Below are 14,807 nucleotides of genomic sequence, written 5' to 3' on the forward strand. Positions count from 1 at the left end.
GATACACCATTAACGAAAATAAATCTTATCTAGTACCCTGCTAACAATTTGTATTCCTGGGAGCAAGCTTGAACACAACTTCCCAGATGGCCTACCTCACACCAGAGAAACAAGTTTATTTGACAGCCTACTTCAAACTGCTGGCCACAAAGACCCAGCTATCTGCAAGGAAAATCCTGCAAGCCCTGGGGTTCATGGCCTCTTTCATTCTACTAATTCCATATGCAAGACTGCATATGAGGAAACTACAATGGTATCTAAAAAGCCTATGGTGTCAACATTCTCAGGACCTGAAATCAATGATTCCTATCATTCCTTGCATAAAGACAGTTCTTTTGGTGGGCAGAGGCCTGCTACCACAACAAGGGGCTCCCATTCACTCTACCCCCTGCCGCCCAAACCCAAACAACAGACGCATCAGACTATGCTTGGGGAGCTCACTTGGCAGGGCAGTGCATTCAGGTCAAATGGAGCCAGAGTCAGATGCACCTGCATATCGATCAAAAAGAAGTGTTAGCTGTACAGAATTCCCTGACAGCTTTCAAGGACCACATTCTTCCAGGACAATTATTGGTAAAGACAGACAACACCACTGTTATGTGGTACATAAACAAGCAGGGGAGAACCCACTCTTACCCTCTCAGCAGACTAGCCATGGCTCTGTGGAACACAGCCTTGAACTACCAAGTGCACCTACAAGCTCAATTCCTGCCAGGCAAGCTAAATTCACTGGCAGACCTAAGCAGACATCTCATGGACCCACACAAGTGGAAACTGGACACAAAGATATTCAACCTTTTGAGAAACAAATGGGGGAATCCAGAGATAGACCTGTTTGCCTCCCCCCAAAACTACCAATTGGACAAATTCTGCAAAAGGACTTCCCACAGTCAAGCTTGAAAAGTGGATGCCCTGTCTTTCACCTGGGAAAGCCTCTCAGTTTATGCCTTTCCCCCACTGCCTCTCCTCGCAAAGGTTCTGCTAAAGATCAAAAAGGACAAACCAAGGACAATACTTATTGCACCAGACTGGCCACGCCAGCACTGGTACCTCCTCTTGCGCAGTATGTCACTGCTGGAACCATGGCACCTGCCTCAGACCCCTTCCCTGCTGTCCCAGCAGGAGGGCCAGATTCTGCACTGTCCGCTTCAAACCCTGAACCTTGCAGTCTGGCTAATTCCTTGAGCTCTCCAATAGCATCCCTCAGTAAGCAGGTGCTAGATGTCATTCTGGAGGCAATGAGGCCTAGTACTAGAAAATCCTATGCTGATAAGTGGAAAAGATACTGCTTCTGGAGCCAGACTCAGGGGATGGGCACAACAGTGCCCAGCTTACCGCATATTTTTCAGTACTTAATAGAGATGCTCCACAAGGGACTTTCCTTCTCATCAATTAAAATTCATGCCTCTGCCATTTCAGCCCATTATAATACTGAACCACCCCTTTTCTTTCACCCCCTGCTAAAGCAGTTCCTCAGAGGGGCCAAAAATTTAAGATCACCCAGGAGAGCCCCAACTCCAGCCTGGGACCTTACCTTTGTATTGGAAAAGCTCACTCTTCCTCCTTTTGAGCCAGCTGCAAATGCAGAGTTGAAATTCCTTTCTTGGAAAACAGCCTTCCTTCTAGCCATCACTTCAGCAAGAAGAGTGTCTGAATTACAGGCCCTCATGGCAGTGGAGCCCTTCATCATCTTCAATGCAGACAGGGTGTCCCTCAGGACCAACCCTTCCTTTATGCCCAAGGTGGTGTCTAGTGTGGCCCTTAATCAGTCCATTCATTTGCCTAAATTTTTTTCCCTAATCCACAGAACAAAGGAGAATGAATACTGCACTCTTTGGACGTGCACAGACAACTTAGATTTTATTTGGACAGGATTAAGGCTCTCAGAAAATCTGAACAGTTGCTAGTTGGCTTTGCTGCAGGGGCAGAGGGGAAGGCCATTTCACAGCAAATCATTTCTAAGTGGATAGGCCATTGCATTAATTTCTGCTATAAGCACCATGGAAAACCTACCCCACAGGGGATAAGATCACATTCCACCAGGGCTGCATCTACCTCTACAGCCTTTCTCAGAGGTGTCCCTACCAGGGACATCCTAGAAGCTGCTACCTGGAGCTCTGTACATACCTTCACCACGCATTACCACATGCCTATTTTTTCTAAATCCAGAGCTGGTTTTGCCACTGCAGTCTTGCAGGGCTTAATAGCTGGTCCTAATGTTCTCTAACTTCCTCCTCCCTGCCTTAGTTTTGGGAATCAACCCAAATGTAATGACTGCAACAGTGAAACACGAAGAACATAGTACAGTTGTGTACACTTGCCATAAATGTAGATGTTCGAGTGTATTCATTGTTGCAGTCCTGGTTACCCTCCCTCCAGCCCCCTAACTGCTCTTGGCTGTAACTTTCGTCTTGTTTAGTGTATTACAGCTTTCTGGTGTATTTGCTTTTTATTGGAGGTGTAACCTAACATGTAATTGCTTCCCATTATGGGGGTGCCTGACATCTGGGGCAAGAAAAACTGATGTAATGTCGTTGGCTGCATGTTTTATACCCCTGAAGACCTGACGTCATGGAAGAAGGGACAGCATCCGATGCAGGGATCCAAAACTTTGATATTCAGGCTGGCTGTGGGCTACCTGGAGGCAGATAACCCAAATGTAATGACTGCAACAGTGAATACACTAGAACATCTACATTTATGGTAAGTGTACACAACTGTACTTTTTGTGATATAAAAAAATGAGACCACAATAAATCATTTCAAAACTTTTCCCACCTTTAATGTGACCTATAACCTGTACAGTTGAAAAAGCAAACAAATCTGTTAGGGGAAAAAATATAAAAAATAAAAAACATACAATAAGCTGGTTGCATAAATGTGCAAACCCGTAAACTAATACTTTGTTTAAGCACCTTTTGATTTAATTACAGCATTGTCTTCTTGGGTGGGAGTCTATCAGCATGGCACATCTTGAGTTGGCAATATTTGCCCACTCTTCCTTGCAAAAGTACTCCAAATCTGTCAGATTGTGAAGGCATCTCTTGTGCACAGCCCTATTCAGATCACCCCACAGATTTTCTGTTGGATTTAGGTGTGGGCTCTGGCTGGGCCATTCCAAAACTTTAATTTTCTTCTGGTGAAGCTATTCTTTTGTTAATTTGGATGTATGCTTGGGGTTATTGCCATGTTGAAAGGTTAAATTCCTCTTCATCTTCAGCTTTCTAGCAGATGCCTGAAGGTTTTGGGCCAGAAGTGACTGGTATTTGGAACTGTTCATAATTCCCACCACCTTGACTAAAGCCCCAGTTCCAGCTGAAGAAAATCAACCCAAAGCATGATACTGCCACCACCATGCTTCACCGTGGGAATGGTGTTCTTTTGGTGATTCGAAGTGTTGTTTTTGCGCCAAAAGTACCTTTTGGAATTGTGGCCAAAAAGTTCAACCTTGGTCTCATCAGACTATAACACATTTTCCCATATGCTTTTTTGAGACCTGATGCATTGTTTTGCAAATTTTAGCTGGGCCTGGATGTTTTTCTGTGTAAGAAAAGGCTTCCATCTTGCAAACCTACCCCATAGTCCAGACATATGGAGAATATGGGAGATTGTTGTCACATGTAGTACACAACCAATACTTGCCAGAAATTCCTGTAACTCCTGTCCAGTTCATTGCAATGTCACTGTTGTGACATATTTTCTCCACTTTCTGATGACTGTCCTCACTGCGTTCCATGGTATATCCAATGCTGTGGAAATTTATTGGTACCCTTCTCCTGACTGATACCTTTCAACAATGAGATCCCTTTGATGCTTTGTAAGCTCTCTGCAAACCATGGCTTTTGCTGTAGCAGACAACTGAGTAAATGTCAGGAAAATCCTACTAGGATTGCTGAACTTTATTTGGGGTTAATCAGAGTCTCTCTAATTGATTAAACTGTTTAAGTTATGTGATGTTTTATACTCCTTGAAGGCGGTTGCCGAAGCGTTAGAGGTGAAATAAACTGGTGTTTTAAGTGGATTCTTCATCTCTGGTCTTCAGTTTTATCTTTTCTTTTTGGTTGGTGCAGTGTTTGGTCTGTTTTTATGGCAAATTAATTTTCATTTGGGATCCCTAGGCTTTTAAGGGATGACACACTGGAAGGTAGTTAAAAAACTATGGACAGTTTTGTAATGCATCAGAATGCTGCAGGTATGGCTGGTTCCAACGTTGCCAATACTTCTGCTTCAGTGGGTGTTTCCTCTACTTCACATTTTTATGAAAGGCTTGAACAAGCAAGAAATTCTAGAGTGAATGATCCATTTGCCTCTGTGGGACAATTTGGCCCTTCTTCCAGTCCTTCTGGTGAATTGAGTGCTTTAATGAATAAATTGGAACAGTTACTGCATAAAGAAACTACTGTATACTGTAATCTGTTAAGCTTGCAAAGATATGTTGACTTAGATATTACACCTAGGGCACTAAGAGCCTTTAAAAGTCCCTCTACTCCTTTTGATATGTCTGATGAAAGGGATGTGCAATTTTTCTAAGAAATGGTTATTGGCAGCTCATCGTTGTACTTTAGAATGGATTTTCATTCTATTAGAAAGAGATCGTGTGAAACAAAACAAGCTTAAGGAAGACATTAGAGCTGCCTATAATTACTTATCTAAAATACTTACATCTGTGCAGTTTGACAAGTTTTTAGCAGATGTAAATATTGGTTTAGATAAATATGAAAAAGAACTTATTGATCAGAAATGCACAAAACTGAAAAGAGATCAAAAAGACTATCAAAGTAATCGTGCCTTTTTATGGCAAAAACCAACACATTTTCATCGTAATAAAGGCTCTGGTCCCTTTAAGAAATCACCAGCTCCTTCTAGGAGTGTGTCTTTTGCTTCAGATGTTTTGGGCGTTTCCTCTAATGGTGGAGGTGAAGGAGAGCATTTTCCAGCGTTACCAGCAGCTCAAAATCCATCTAGATTAACCTCAGATTTTCAGAGAGGGAACCAGCAGTTTCAGTAAGAGCAGAGAGAGCAGAGTGAGCGGAAGAGAGGAAGATTCCAGTCTGGGAACTTTAACAGTCGAGAAGGACACAGTTTCAACGATAACAAGAGAAGCAAACTGTATTAGTGTGACTGTAAATAATGCTGTGCAAAGATATTCTTGACAGTTCTGTGTCTTTTGTTTACAAAAATGTGGGTGAAACAATCCATGTAACTGCTGCATCTGAGTGTAAGAAATTTTCTGTTGTTCCTAACATTTCTGGTGTGTCTTTATCTGTAGATCAGACAAATATTTTAAATTATGGTCTTAAATATATACCCACAGAGCTGCCTGGGTTACATGAATTAAAGTGTGATATTTTTAGACTGTGTAGGAAGATACATTTAATATATTTTTTTGCCAATAACCAGTATAAAGAAGGTGATGGCAGTTGGTTAGAATCTGATAGTTTAGAGAACAGTTTTATTCTTGTGTATCTGACCCTGAGGAATGCTTTGACTATGCAAGTGACTATAATGCCTATAGTTTGTTAAAAACTGATAAAATAATGAGCAAAAGTGATTTTATTCCTCCATACCAACATGAACATATAAAGTGTTTTTCTCAAATGTTGAATTTTGCTGTAGAAAATGCTTTTTGTGATTGTATGCAGTATAAGCATAAGTTGGTATATAACTTGAATAAAAAGGAATGGAAGGAACTACCGACATTAGCGAATAATGAACATCTTATTAAACCATCTGATAAAGGTGGTAAGATAGTGGTGATGAATGTTGCTCAATATTATAAAATGTGTATGACACATCTGGATGATACCAATACCTATGTTAAGAGTAATACAAATGAATATATTAAGGCTATGAATAATTTTGACACCCTTATATCTAAGGGAGTGAGGCTAAAATATTTTTCACAAAATGACAAAGATAAAAAGTTTAATACTGTTGACAGTGAGTTGGCTTTATTTTACTGTCTTCCAAAAATTCATAAAAGTGGGGTTGACCCACCTGGTAGGCCTATTGTATCTGCTCAAAAATATTTTTTATCTAATATTGGAAAATTTTTACATGAATATTTATTCCCTTATGTAATAAAGTTACCTAGTTATATTGGGGATAGTTTTGATTTTTTGGAAAAATTATCTAAAATACAATGGAGTTTAGATATGTTTTTTATAAGTGTTGATGTTGTTAGTTTGTATACTAACATACAGTGTCAGTTTGGACTGGAAGCAGTAAAATATTTTTTGGGTGATAGTCCAGTAACGTATTATATTATATTATTGAAATAGTAGAATACAATGGTGGCGTGCTGAATCGCTGTACGCCAATGAATCAGGGAATACCAACTGTTGAATAAACCGCTAAAATGATGCTGGTGCTGGAAAAAGGTTACCACGGATCACAGAGCTGATAAAACCAATCCAAATTTATTCCACAAACAATACAAGGTTAAGCGCTTTCACACACGCAGTGTGTGCTTCTTCACGTGTGTGAAAGCGCTTAACCTTGTATCGTTTGTGGAATAAATTTGGATTGGTTTTATCAGCTCTGTGATCCGTGGTAACCTTTTTCCAGCACCAGCATCATTTTAGCGGTTTATTCAACAGTTGGTATTCCCTGATTCATTGGCGTACAGCGATTCAGCACGCCACCATTGTATTCTTTCGTTTTTTCGCTGTTTTTGGGATTATTGAAATAGTGGAATTTTGTTTGAATAATAATTTTTTTATGTTTAATGAACAAATATACAGACAAATCAAGGGCACTGCCATAGGGGCATCTTTTGCCCCCATGTATGCCAACCTGATGAAGGGCTTGTATGAGTTAGAATGGTTATATCATAGATTTTTTTTTTTTTTAATTATGTAGTTAGTTATTTTTGTTTTATAGATGATCTTGTTATTATTTGTAAAGGTGGGATATTGTATGTTGGTCAGTTTATATAAGTTATGCAACATAATAGATTTGGACTTTCCTTTGACGGCATACAGGTGGGCAAAAATATAACTTCTTTAGACATACATCTGATTTTGGAGGACAGCAATACTTTACGTACGTCTGTGCATAGAAAATTTGCTGATAGTAATCAGTATTTGATGGGGACTAGCTGTCATCCAGTTCATACTTTGGTCTCCTTGCCCTATGGGGAATGTATGAGACTTAGATGGCTATGCAATACTGGCACGGACTTCTTTAAAGAAATTAGTGTGACTAGTGAGATGTTTAGATTGAGGGGCTATAGTGAAGCTAGTATTCAAACAGCTATAGATAAGGTTATTAATGAACAACATAAAGTTGGTACTTATAAGTATGGAAGTAAGGGTTATAAGTTAGATGTTAGAAATCAAGAGAAAAGACTAGTTTACTGAAAACACTGTATGTAGAGACAAAATAATGTTTTAATAGATGTTGTTAAACACTACTGGAATCTTTTGTTTAGATCAATGGACCTAAAAAATTTATTGTCTAGGTCTTTAGGCATTTCATTTCGTAGAGGTAGGAATTTAAAAGATATCTTGGTACATAATAAATTTAAATATCCCACTGAGACATTGCAATATAGGACCATGCAGAGACTAGGAACTTCACCCTGTGGTCATTGCAATGTATGTCATTATATTGTTCCAACTTTTAAGTATATAAATGGCCATGTATTTGAGGTTAAAAATATATATAGCTGTAATACTGAAGGTATAGTTACGCTTTGAAATGTCCGTGTAACCTTGTATATATAGGAGAAAGTAAAAGGAAGTTTAAAACTAGACTGCAGGAGCATGTCAGGAATATTATAAATAATAAAGAAGATAGCCCTGTAGCTAAACATTTTATGCTGGCTCACAATTCTAATCCAAATGGGTTACACGCCACTATCTTCGAACATATTATGAAGGGTGTATTTTCTGATGATTTGTATAAAAAGAAGTTGTTATATAAAGAAAGTATTTTCATTTTGAAATATGAGACTTTATTTCCTCAGGGTCTGAATGTGGAATGTAACTGGAGGCTTCTTATCTGATGAGAAAGTAGTATTAAGTATTTTTTAATGTTTATTGGTTAATTGGTTTAGGCTGCTTGTTTAATTGTTAGATGTATTAGAGTATATAAACTGTGTAAGTTATGTGATGTTTTATACTCCTTGAAGGCGGTTGCCGAAGCGCTAGAGGTGAAATAAACTGGTGTTTTAAGTGGATTCTTCGTCTGTGGTCTTAGTTTTATCTTTTCTTTTTGGTTCGTGCAGTCTCTTTAATTGATGGCAGGTGTGTACCCGAGAAGACTGAATGCTGTAATTAAATCAAAAGGTGCTTCAACAAAGTATTAGTTTAAGGGTGTGCACACTTATGCAACCAGCGTATTGTACCTTTTTTTTTTTTTTTTTTTTTTTTATATTTTTCCCCAAACAGATTTTTTTGTTTTTCAATTGAATTGTACAAGTTATAGGTCACATTAAAGGTGGGAAAAGTTTTGAAATGATTTATTGTGGTCTCATTTTTTATATCACAGAAACCTGGCATTTTAACAGGGATGTGTAAATGTTTTATATCCACTGTATGTAGGGAGGGGTGAGAGGAAAAGACTAAGAGGTGTGGACAGGCTGTATAGTTGTTGACTGAGGGAAGTCCTGGGATTAGAAGAGACGTAGTTCTCCGTGAAGATGACTTGTATAGGCCTATGAATGAGGAATTGGGCCACTGTGGGATTTGTATTTGTGCATTGCATCAATGATTCATGATTCCATAAGGGTTGCAGCAGAACAAAAGGGGGGTAGGAACTGTTGCAGGGGTCAACAGCAGGGAGTGGGCCAGTTGTAGATGTGGGAGTGCAGAGAGATCAAGTTACCCTAAAGACAGGAGCTAATGGTATGGTCAGAAGTCTATGGACTTTACATTGTTTGGACTTGTGAATAGTATATGTTCCAGTGGCTAGTAAAGAAGACCTTGATGATCAGTGGCTCAGGACAGACTTATTGGGTTACATTTCATGACAGTGTGTGTTAAGTATGAAATCTAAATCAGATGGAAGATGGGAAGGTGGAGAGAAGCGAAACATGGTTTCTAAAAGTTAAAAGGATGGACAGGGAATTAGAGATGGAAGGTACAAGTGTCAAGGTGCAGAGTTTGTAGTGGTCACAGATGAGGTGATGGAAGGAAGAGGACTGTAACCAAATAAAACTTTGCCTTTTTGATGGAAGGAGAGTAAATGCCAGTCCAGAAATGGTGCACTGGAGCATGGGTTGTGGGTGGTAATGTGAATTTGCCAGATGCTGTAGTAGAACCTAAGGTATGGTGTCCATCAGTTAAGATGGTGCAGGTTACATATGTTCTGAGTGCAGTGTTCATAGGTTAGGTTAGTAGGTTAGGTTCATAGGTTATAGGTTAGTATTAAGCTAACTGCCCTTGCGAGCCATTTTAAGCCTTGCCAGTTATCCTTTGTAAGACTCAAACCCTGCACCTTGTGTTTGTGAGGCAAACACCTTAACCATTAGGCCACCCTCCCAACAGTGTGATGGAAGAAACTTTTAGTTAAGGGCCCAATTAGTTTGGGTCAAGAAGATTTGGAATGTATTAGAGCTGTAAGCATGTGGGTTTCTTCTAGAGTTCATACTTTACCTGTAGTTGCTATATTTTCCAGCCTGACAGGAGTGATTGTAGAGTATATTCATTAAATTCATTAAAATTATGGCAGTTTTTATGTACTTGCTGTAAAGTATAATGTTTTTTCCAGTGTTGAGGGGTCTTGTTGAATATATAAGAATTGTTATTAACTAAATGTTCTGTGCATGCACAATAACAAATACTGTAAAACAATAAAAACATGGTACTCATATAAACAAGCAGAATTTATTAATTTTTAGTTTTCTTTTTTAACAGTACTAGTCTAGCTAGGAATTGATTACAGTAATTCATTTAATGTTTAATTTTAACAGTTTTTGCCCTTATGTTTCTTATTTTAAAAAAGGCAGGAATTGAATAATTTATGTAATGTTGCTTAGGTTATGTGATATATAGCACTATACGTGAAGTTAAATGTTTGTTATGTTAATTATAATGCAATTTCTTTTATATGTCTGTAAATTTCCCTGAGTCAAAAGTGATAATTCAATAAATGTGTTTGGAAAAAAAGTATTGGTCTTTCAGCAGCCTGTTTTACAGTTTTGCTGTTTATCTGATTTGTAACATGCACCATATATTTGTGGCATTCAGAGAATCTTTATGTTTGTTAAATTTTTATCTCCCACAGGAAGAAGAGGAAGAACTGGAAGGAAAACCCAGTGATGCTGAGAGCTCTGAGACATCAGATGATGAAAAGGAGTGGGTCAATGAGGTCAAGATGCAGCACAAACTTTTACGGAAAGAGGAAAAAGTCAAACGTCAGGAAAGGACCAAGCTAGATCGTCAGACTGCTCTGAAACCACAATTCTATGAAATCAAGGCAGGCGAAGAGTTTAAAACTTTCCAGGATGCTGGCAAAAAAATGAAATTGCAGAAGTAAGTCAAAGGGGCTCTGGAAATATGTTTTTATAGAATGAGAAATGAATTAATATGTAGTCAGTGGTTCTTCGTAATAATAGATAGAAACAGTAAACGTAAAACCTGTTTTGTCTTACTTCAGTGGGCACGGCACTCTGGTTAATACTTTGGATTTCCTTTTGTAAAGATTCCCTCTGTCAGGCCAAATTATTATTTTCTGTAGAATGTGACTGGGTGCTTTGTACATTTTCCTGTAGTACAGTGTGATATCCCATGTATGCTGCACGTAGGAGGTCACACCTAGCCCTGTGCTCTCTAATTCTTTTCTACTACTTACATAGTTTAAATTTCAGTCCTGATGTTCATAATTAGCAAACTCCCATGCTTGTTATTTAAAAAATATTGAATAAAGTTGTCAGAACACCATAGGTTCATAGTTGTGTACTAGGCTAATGGCCCTGGAGCGTTTACAAGCCTAGCCCATAGGATTACCATGGCATCATGCCACCCGACCTTAGAAGTTTTTCGTGTTTCACTGTTGCAGTCATTACATTTGGGTTATCTGCTTGCAGGTAGCCCTCAGTCGGCCTGATTAACAAAGTCTTGGGTCCTGCGTCGGTGGCTGTCCCTTCTTCCATGACGTCAGGTAGTCAGGGGTATAAAACATGCAGCCAACGTCATTACATCAGTCTTTCTTGCCCTGCAGTGCCCAAAGCCAACTCCTGAAATTTTCATTTTTGAGTTTCAGAACCGAAGTCTTCAACTAAAGCTAAGTACCCTGTTGGGGAAACTTTTTCTTGCTCCTTACCGATATCAGTAAAAGTTAGTAATTGCATTACTTGTGGAAAGCAAATACCTCATAAGGATTTTCATTCGTACTGTATTCCTTGTCTAGGCCCTGACCACGACGTACCTTGCTGTCGGTTTTGCGCTTTATTTAATTAGCGCACTATCCATAGGTTTTGTGCTTTATTTAATCAGTGCACTGTCCGTCATCGGTATATTTTTGCCTCTAAATATTTTGGTTCTCAGTTCAATTATCCAGAAATGTCGTCAGTTAGCTTTCCGACTACCGGGATTCTGAAGAAACGCAAAGATAAAGACAGAGACAGGCCGCTGAGGTCCAAAATTGCCGACTACCCTTCTCCTAAGCCAGTCACCAGTTCGCCGGTACTCAGTGAGATGCTTTGATACCCACTACTTCTGATTCACAGGCCTCTACTGAGACCCATTCGGAGTCCAGTATGCCAGGAGATGCTTCAACTGTGGAACCCGCGGATGTCTCTACCTTTGATGGATCTGGAGCCGCTGTACAGGTACCGGCTTTTGAGGGTGTATTCAGGCCTACAGACTTGCATATTAAACCTACGCCTCCTTCTTCTCTTAGGCCTAAATCTCGAACCATGCCTAAAAAACCAACGCCCAGGCCACATGCTCAGGCCTCTATGCCTAAAAAACAAATGATAAGAATGGCTGAAGATCTAATAACTTTAATCAGGGGTAGCCAACCCCCCCTTTCTAAGAGGCCTAGGACTGAAGTGGTTTATGAATCTTTTGGCCAGGATTCTGTTATTTTCTGATTCTTCTGATGATCTGGATTTGCCCTTATCTACTTATGAGGATTCTGATGCAGAGGACTCCATTCCCTCTGCTTCCCCTCCAGAGGATTTTTCTTTTGGGGAAACTTTACATACTCTAAAGGAGCATTTCCACTGGGAAAGCCAGGATTTTTCTGATTCAAAAAAGAGGCTGAGGGATTTCTTACTCCTACCTCAGCATAGGCCTTTAGCTATTCCTCCTGTACTAGACATTGTTGATGATGCTTTTTCAGAATCTAGTTTGGCTCCTGATTCCTTGCCTCCTGCTCCCTGAAAACCAGACAGATACTACAGGGTCCCTGAGTCACACAAGTTCCTTTTTAAAAATCCTATTACAGATCCAGAGACTATTTCACAGAGGCCCAAGGGCATTAAGGCTTCTACTGTTAAAAATCCTACCCCTTCTGATAGAGACTCCAGGGCGCTGGTTAGATGCGGTAAGAAGGTTTACACTTCTGCAACCTTGGCCATTAGGGCTTTAAACTGCCAGTTTCATATATTAAAGTATCAGCAACATGTTATTGGATTGCTTAAACAGAAAATTATGTTGATTCCTGACTGTGTGGAAAATAAAGAATTACAGGATTTAATGCATTCTGCTGAATAAGTTGGAAAACATACTTTGCAGTGTGGTTTTGATTCATTAGAGGCCTCTTGCAGGGCCGCTGTTACTGTGTCTGTGCTCAGAAGGCATGCTTGGCTTAAGGAGCAATCTTTGCCTGATCATGTTAAAGCTAAATTGTTGGATGCTCCCTTGAATCAGGACTGCCTGTTTGGCAACAAGGCTGAGAAAGTTCTTAAAAAGATGGAAGATAAAGCTAAATCTATGCAAACTGTTAAAGATTTCTTACAAGTTCAGCCTCCTAGATTTAGTAGGCACTGGCCCTTTAAGTCCCAGGGGACACACAGGACTAAGCAGTGGGGGGCCTCCACTACCAAATCTGGGAGTAATAAGACTCCCCCTTATGGTAAACTGTCTCAATGACTTTCTTTTAAAGCCTCCAAGCACTTATCAACTGACTGCCCCTTTGAGGGGAAAGATTGCTGTTCATGCAGAAAACTGGGAACTCATTACCCAGGACAAATGGGTTTTAAATATAGTGTTCCAAGGATACAGATTTCACTTCCACACTTTGCCAACTCCAAGCGGGTGGCCGGACCTACCCCCAAATCAGTGGGCAGAGGCCCAAAAACAAGTACTTTCTCTCTTAAGCATGGGGGCTATTCAACTGGTACCAGAAGAGGAAAAGGGACAAGGTTTCTACTCAAAACTTTTCCTGGTACCCAGAAAAGACAATTCATGGCATCCTATCTTGGACCTGTCTACTCTAAACACCTTTTTGGAGATTCCAAAATTCAAGATGCTGACTTTTCACCAATGCTAGGCAAAGATGCCTGGTTGGCAACACTAGATTTAAAAGAAGCATACCTGCACATCCCAATCAGGAATCTTGCAGAAGATACCTGCGCTTCAAAGCAGGTTATATGCAGTATCAGTTCTCTGCACTGCCCTTTGGTTTATCTACTCTGCCCAGGGTATTCACAAAGTACCTAGCTCCAGTCATTGCATTTTGCAGGCAAAGAAATATTCAAATATACCCATACCTGGACGATTGTTTAATTCAGGCAGAAAGCCAGGACATACTTTTGAATCATCTGGCCTTTGTACAAAGGGTTCTAACTTGTCTGGGGTACACCATAAACGAAAAGAAATAACACCTGATACCCTGTCAACAAATTATATTCCTGGGAGCAAGCTTGAATACAACTTCCCAGATGGCCTACCTCACGCCTGAGAAACAAATTCATTGGACAACCTACTTCAAACAAGTGGCCACAAAAACCCTGCTATCTGCAAGACAAATACTGCAAGCCTTTGGGGTTCATGGGCTCCTGCATTCTTCTAATTCCATTTGCAAGACTGCATATGAGGAAATTACAGTGGTATCTAAAAAGCCTATGGTGTCAACATTCTCAGGATCTAGAAGCAGTGATTCCTATCATACCTTGCCTACGCCTAGAGTTCCTTTGGTGGGCAGAGGCCTACCACCAAAACAAGGGTCTACCCTTCACACCACCCCCTGCCGCCCAAACCCTAACAACAGACGCATCAGACTATGCATGGGGGGCTCACCTGGCAGAGAAGTGCATTCAGGGCAAATGAAACCCAAGTCAAATGCACCTGCATATCAATCAAAAAGAAATGTTAGCTGTACAGAATGCTCTGACAGCCTTCAAGGATCTTATTCTTCCAGGACAACTAATGGCAAAGACAGACAACACCACTGTTATGTGGTACATAAACAAGCAGGGGCATACACATTCTTACCCCCTCTGCAGACTAGCCATGGCATTGTGGAACACAGCCTTGAGTTACCAAGTGCATTTACAAGCTCAATTCCTGCCAGGAAAGTTAAATACACTGGCAGACGGACTAAGCAGAAATCTCATGGACCCACACGCCTGGAAACTGGAACCAAGGATTTTCAGCATGTTGACAAGCAAATGGGGGAGCCCAGATACAGACCTGTTTGCCTCTCCCTAGAACTACCAATTGGACAAATGTTGCACAAGGACTCCCCACAAACAAGCCTGGAAAGTGGATGCTCTGTCCTTCAGCTGGAAAAAACAGAATCAGTCTATGCCTTCCCCCCTCTGCCTCTGCTGTCCAAAGTACTACTAAAAACCAAACAGGAAAAACCAAGGATGATTTTGATTGCTCCAGACTGGCCACGCCAACACTGGTACC

At 40.1% G+C, this 14,807-nt stretch overlaps 1 protein-coding gene across 1 annotated transcript in view; it reads left to right on the plus strand.

Moving 5' to 3' along the window:
* Positions 1-14,807, plus strand: part of NOL10 (nucleolar protein 10) — a 1,716,803-nt gene that overhangs the window by 1,288,527 nt on the left and 413,469 nt on the right. Inside the window, exon 19 of the mRNA XM_044079305.1 lies at positions 10,231-10,478. Coding sequence (XP_043935240.1) covers positions 10,231-10,478 — 248 coding nt within the window. The remainder of the gene's footprint in view (positions 1-10,230; positions 10,479-14,807) is intronic.

This window comes from Protopterus annectens, chromosome 1.part1 (genome assembly GCF_019279795.1).
Source record: "Protopterus annectens isolate FY-2018-M chromosome 1.part1, PAN1.0, whole genome shotgun sequence".
Classification (NCBI taxonomy): domain Eukaryota; kingdom Metazoa; phylum Chordata; order Ceratodontiformes; family Protopteridae; genus Protopterus; species Protopterus annectens.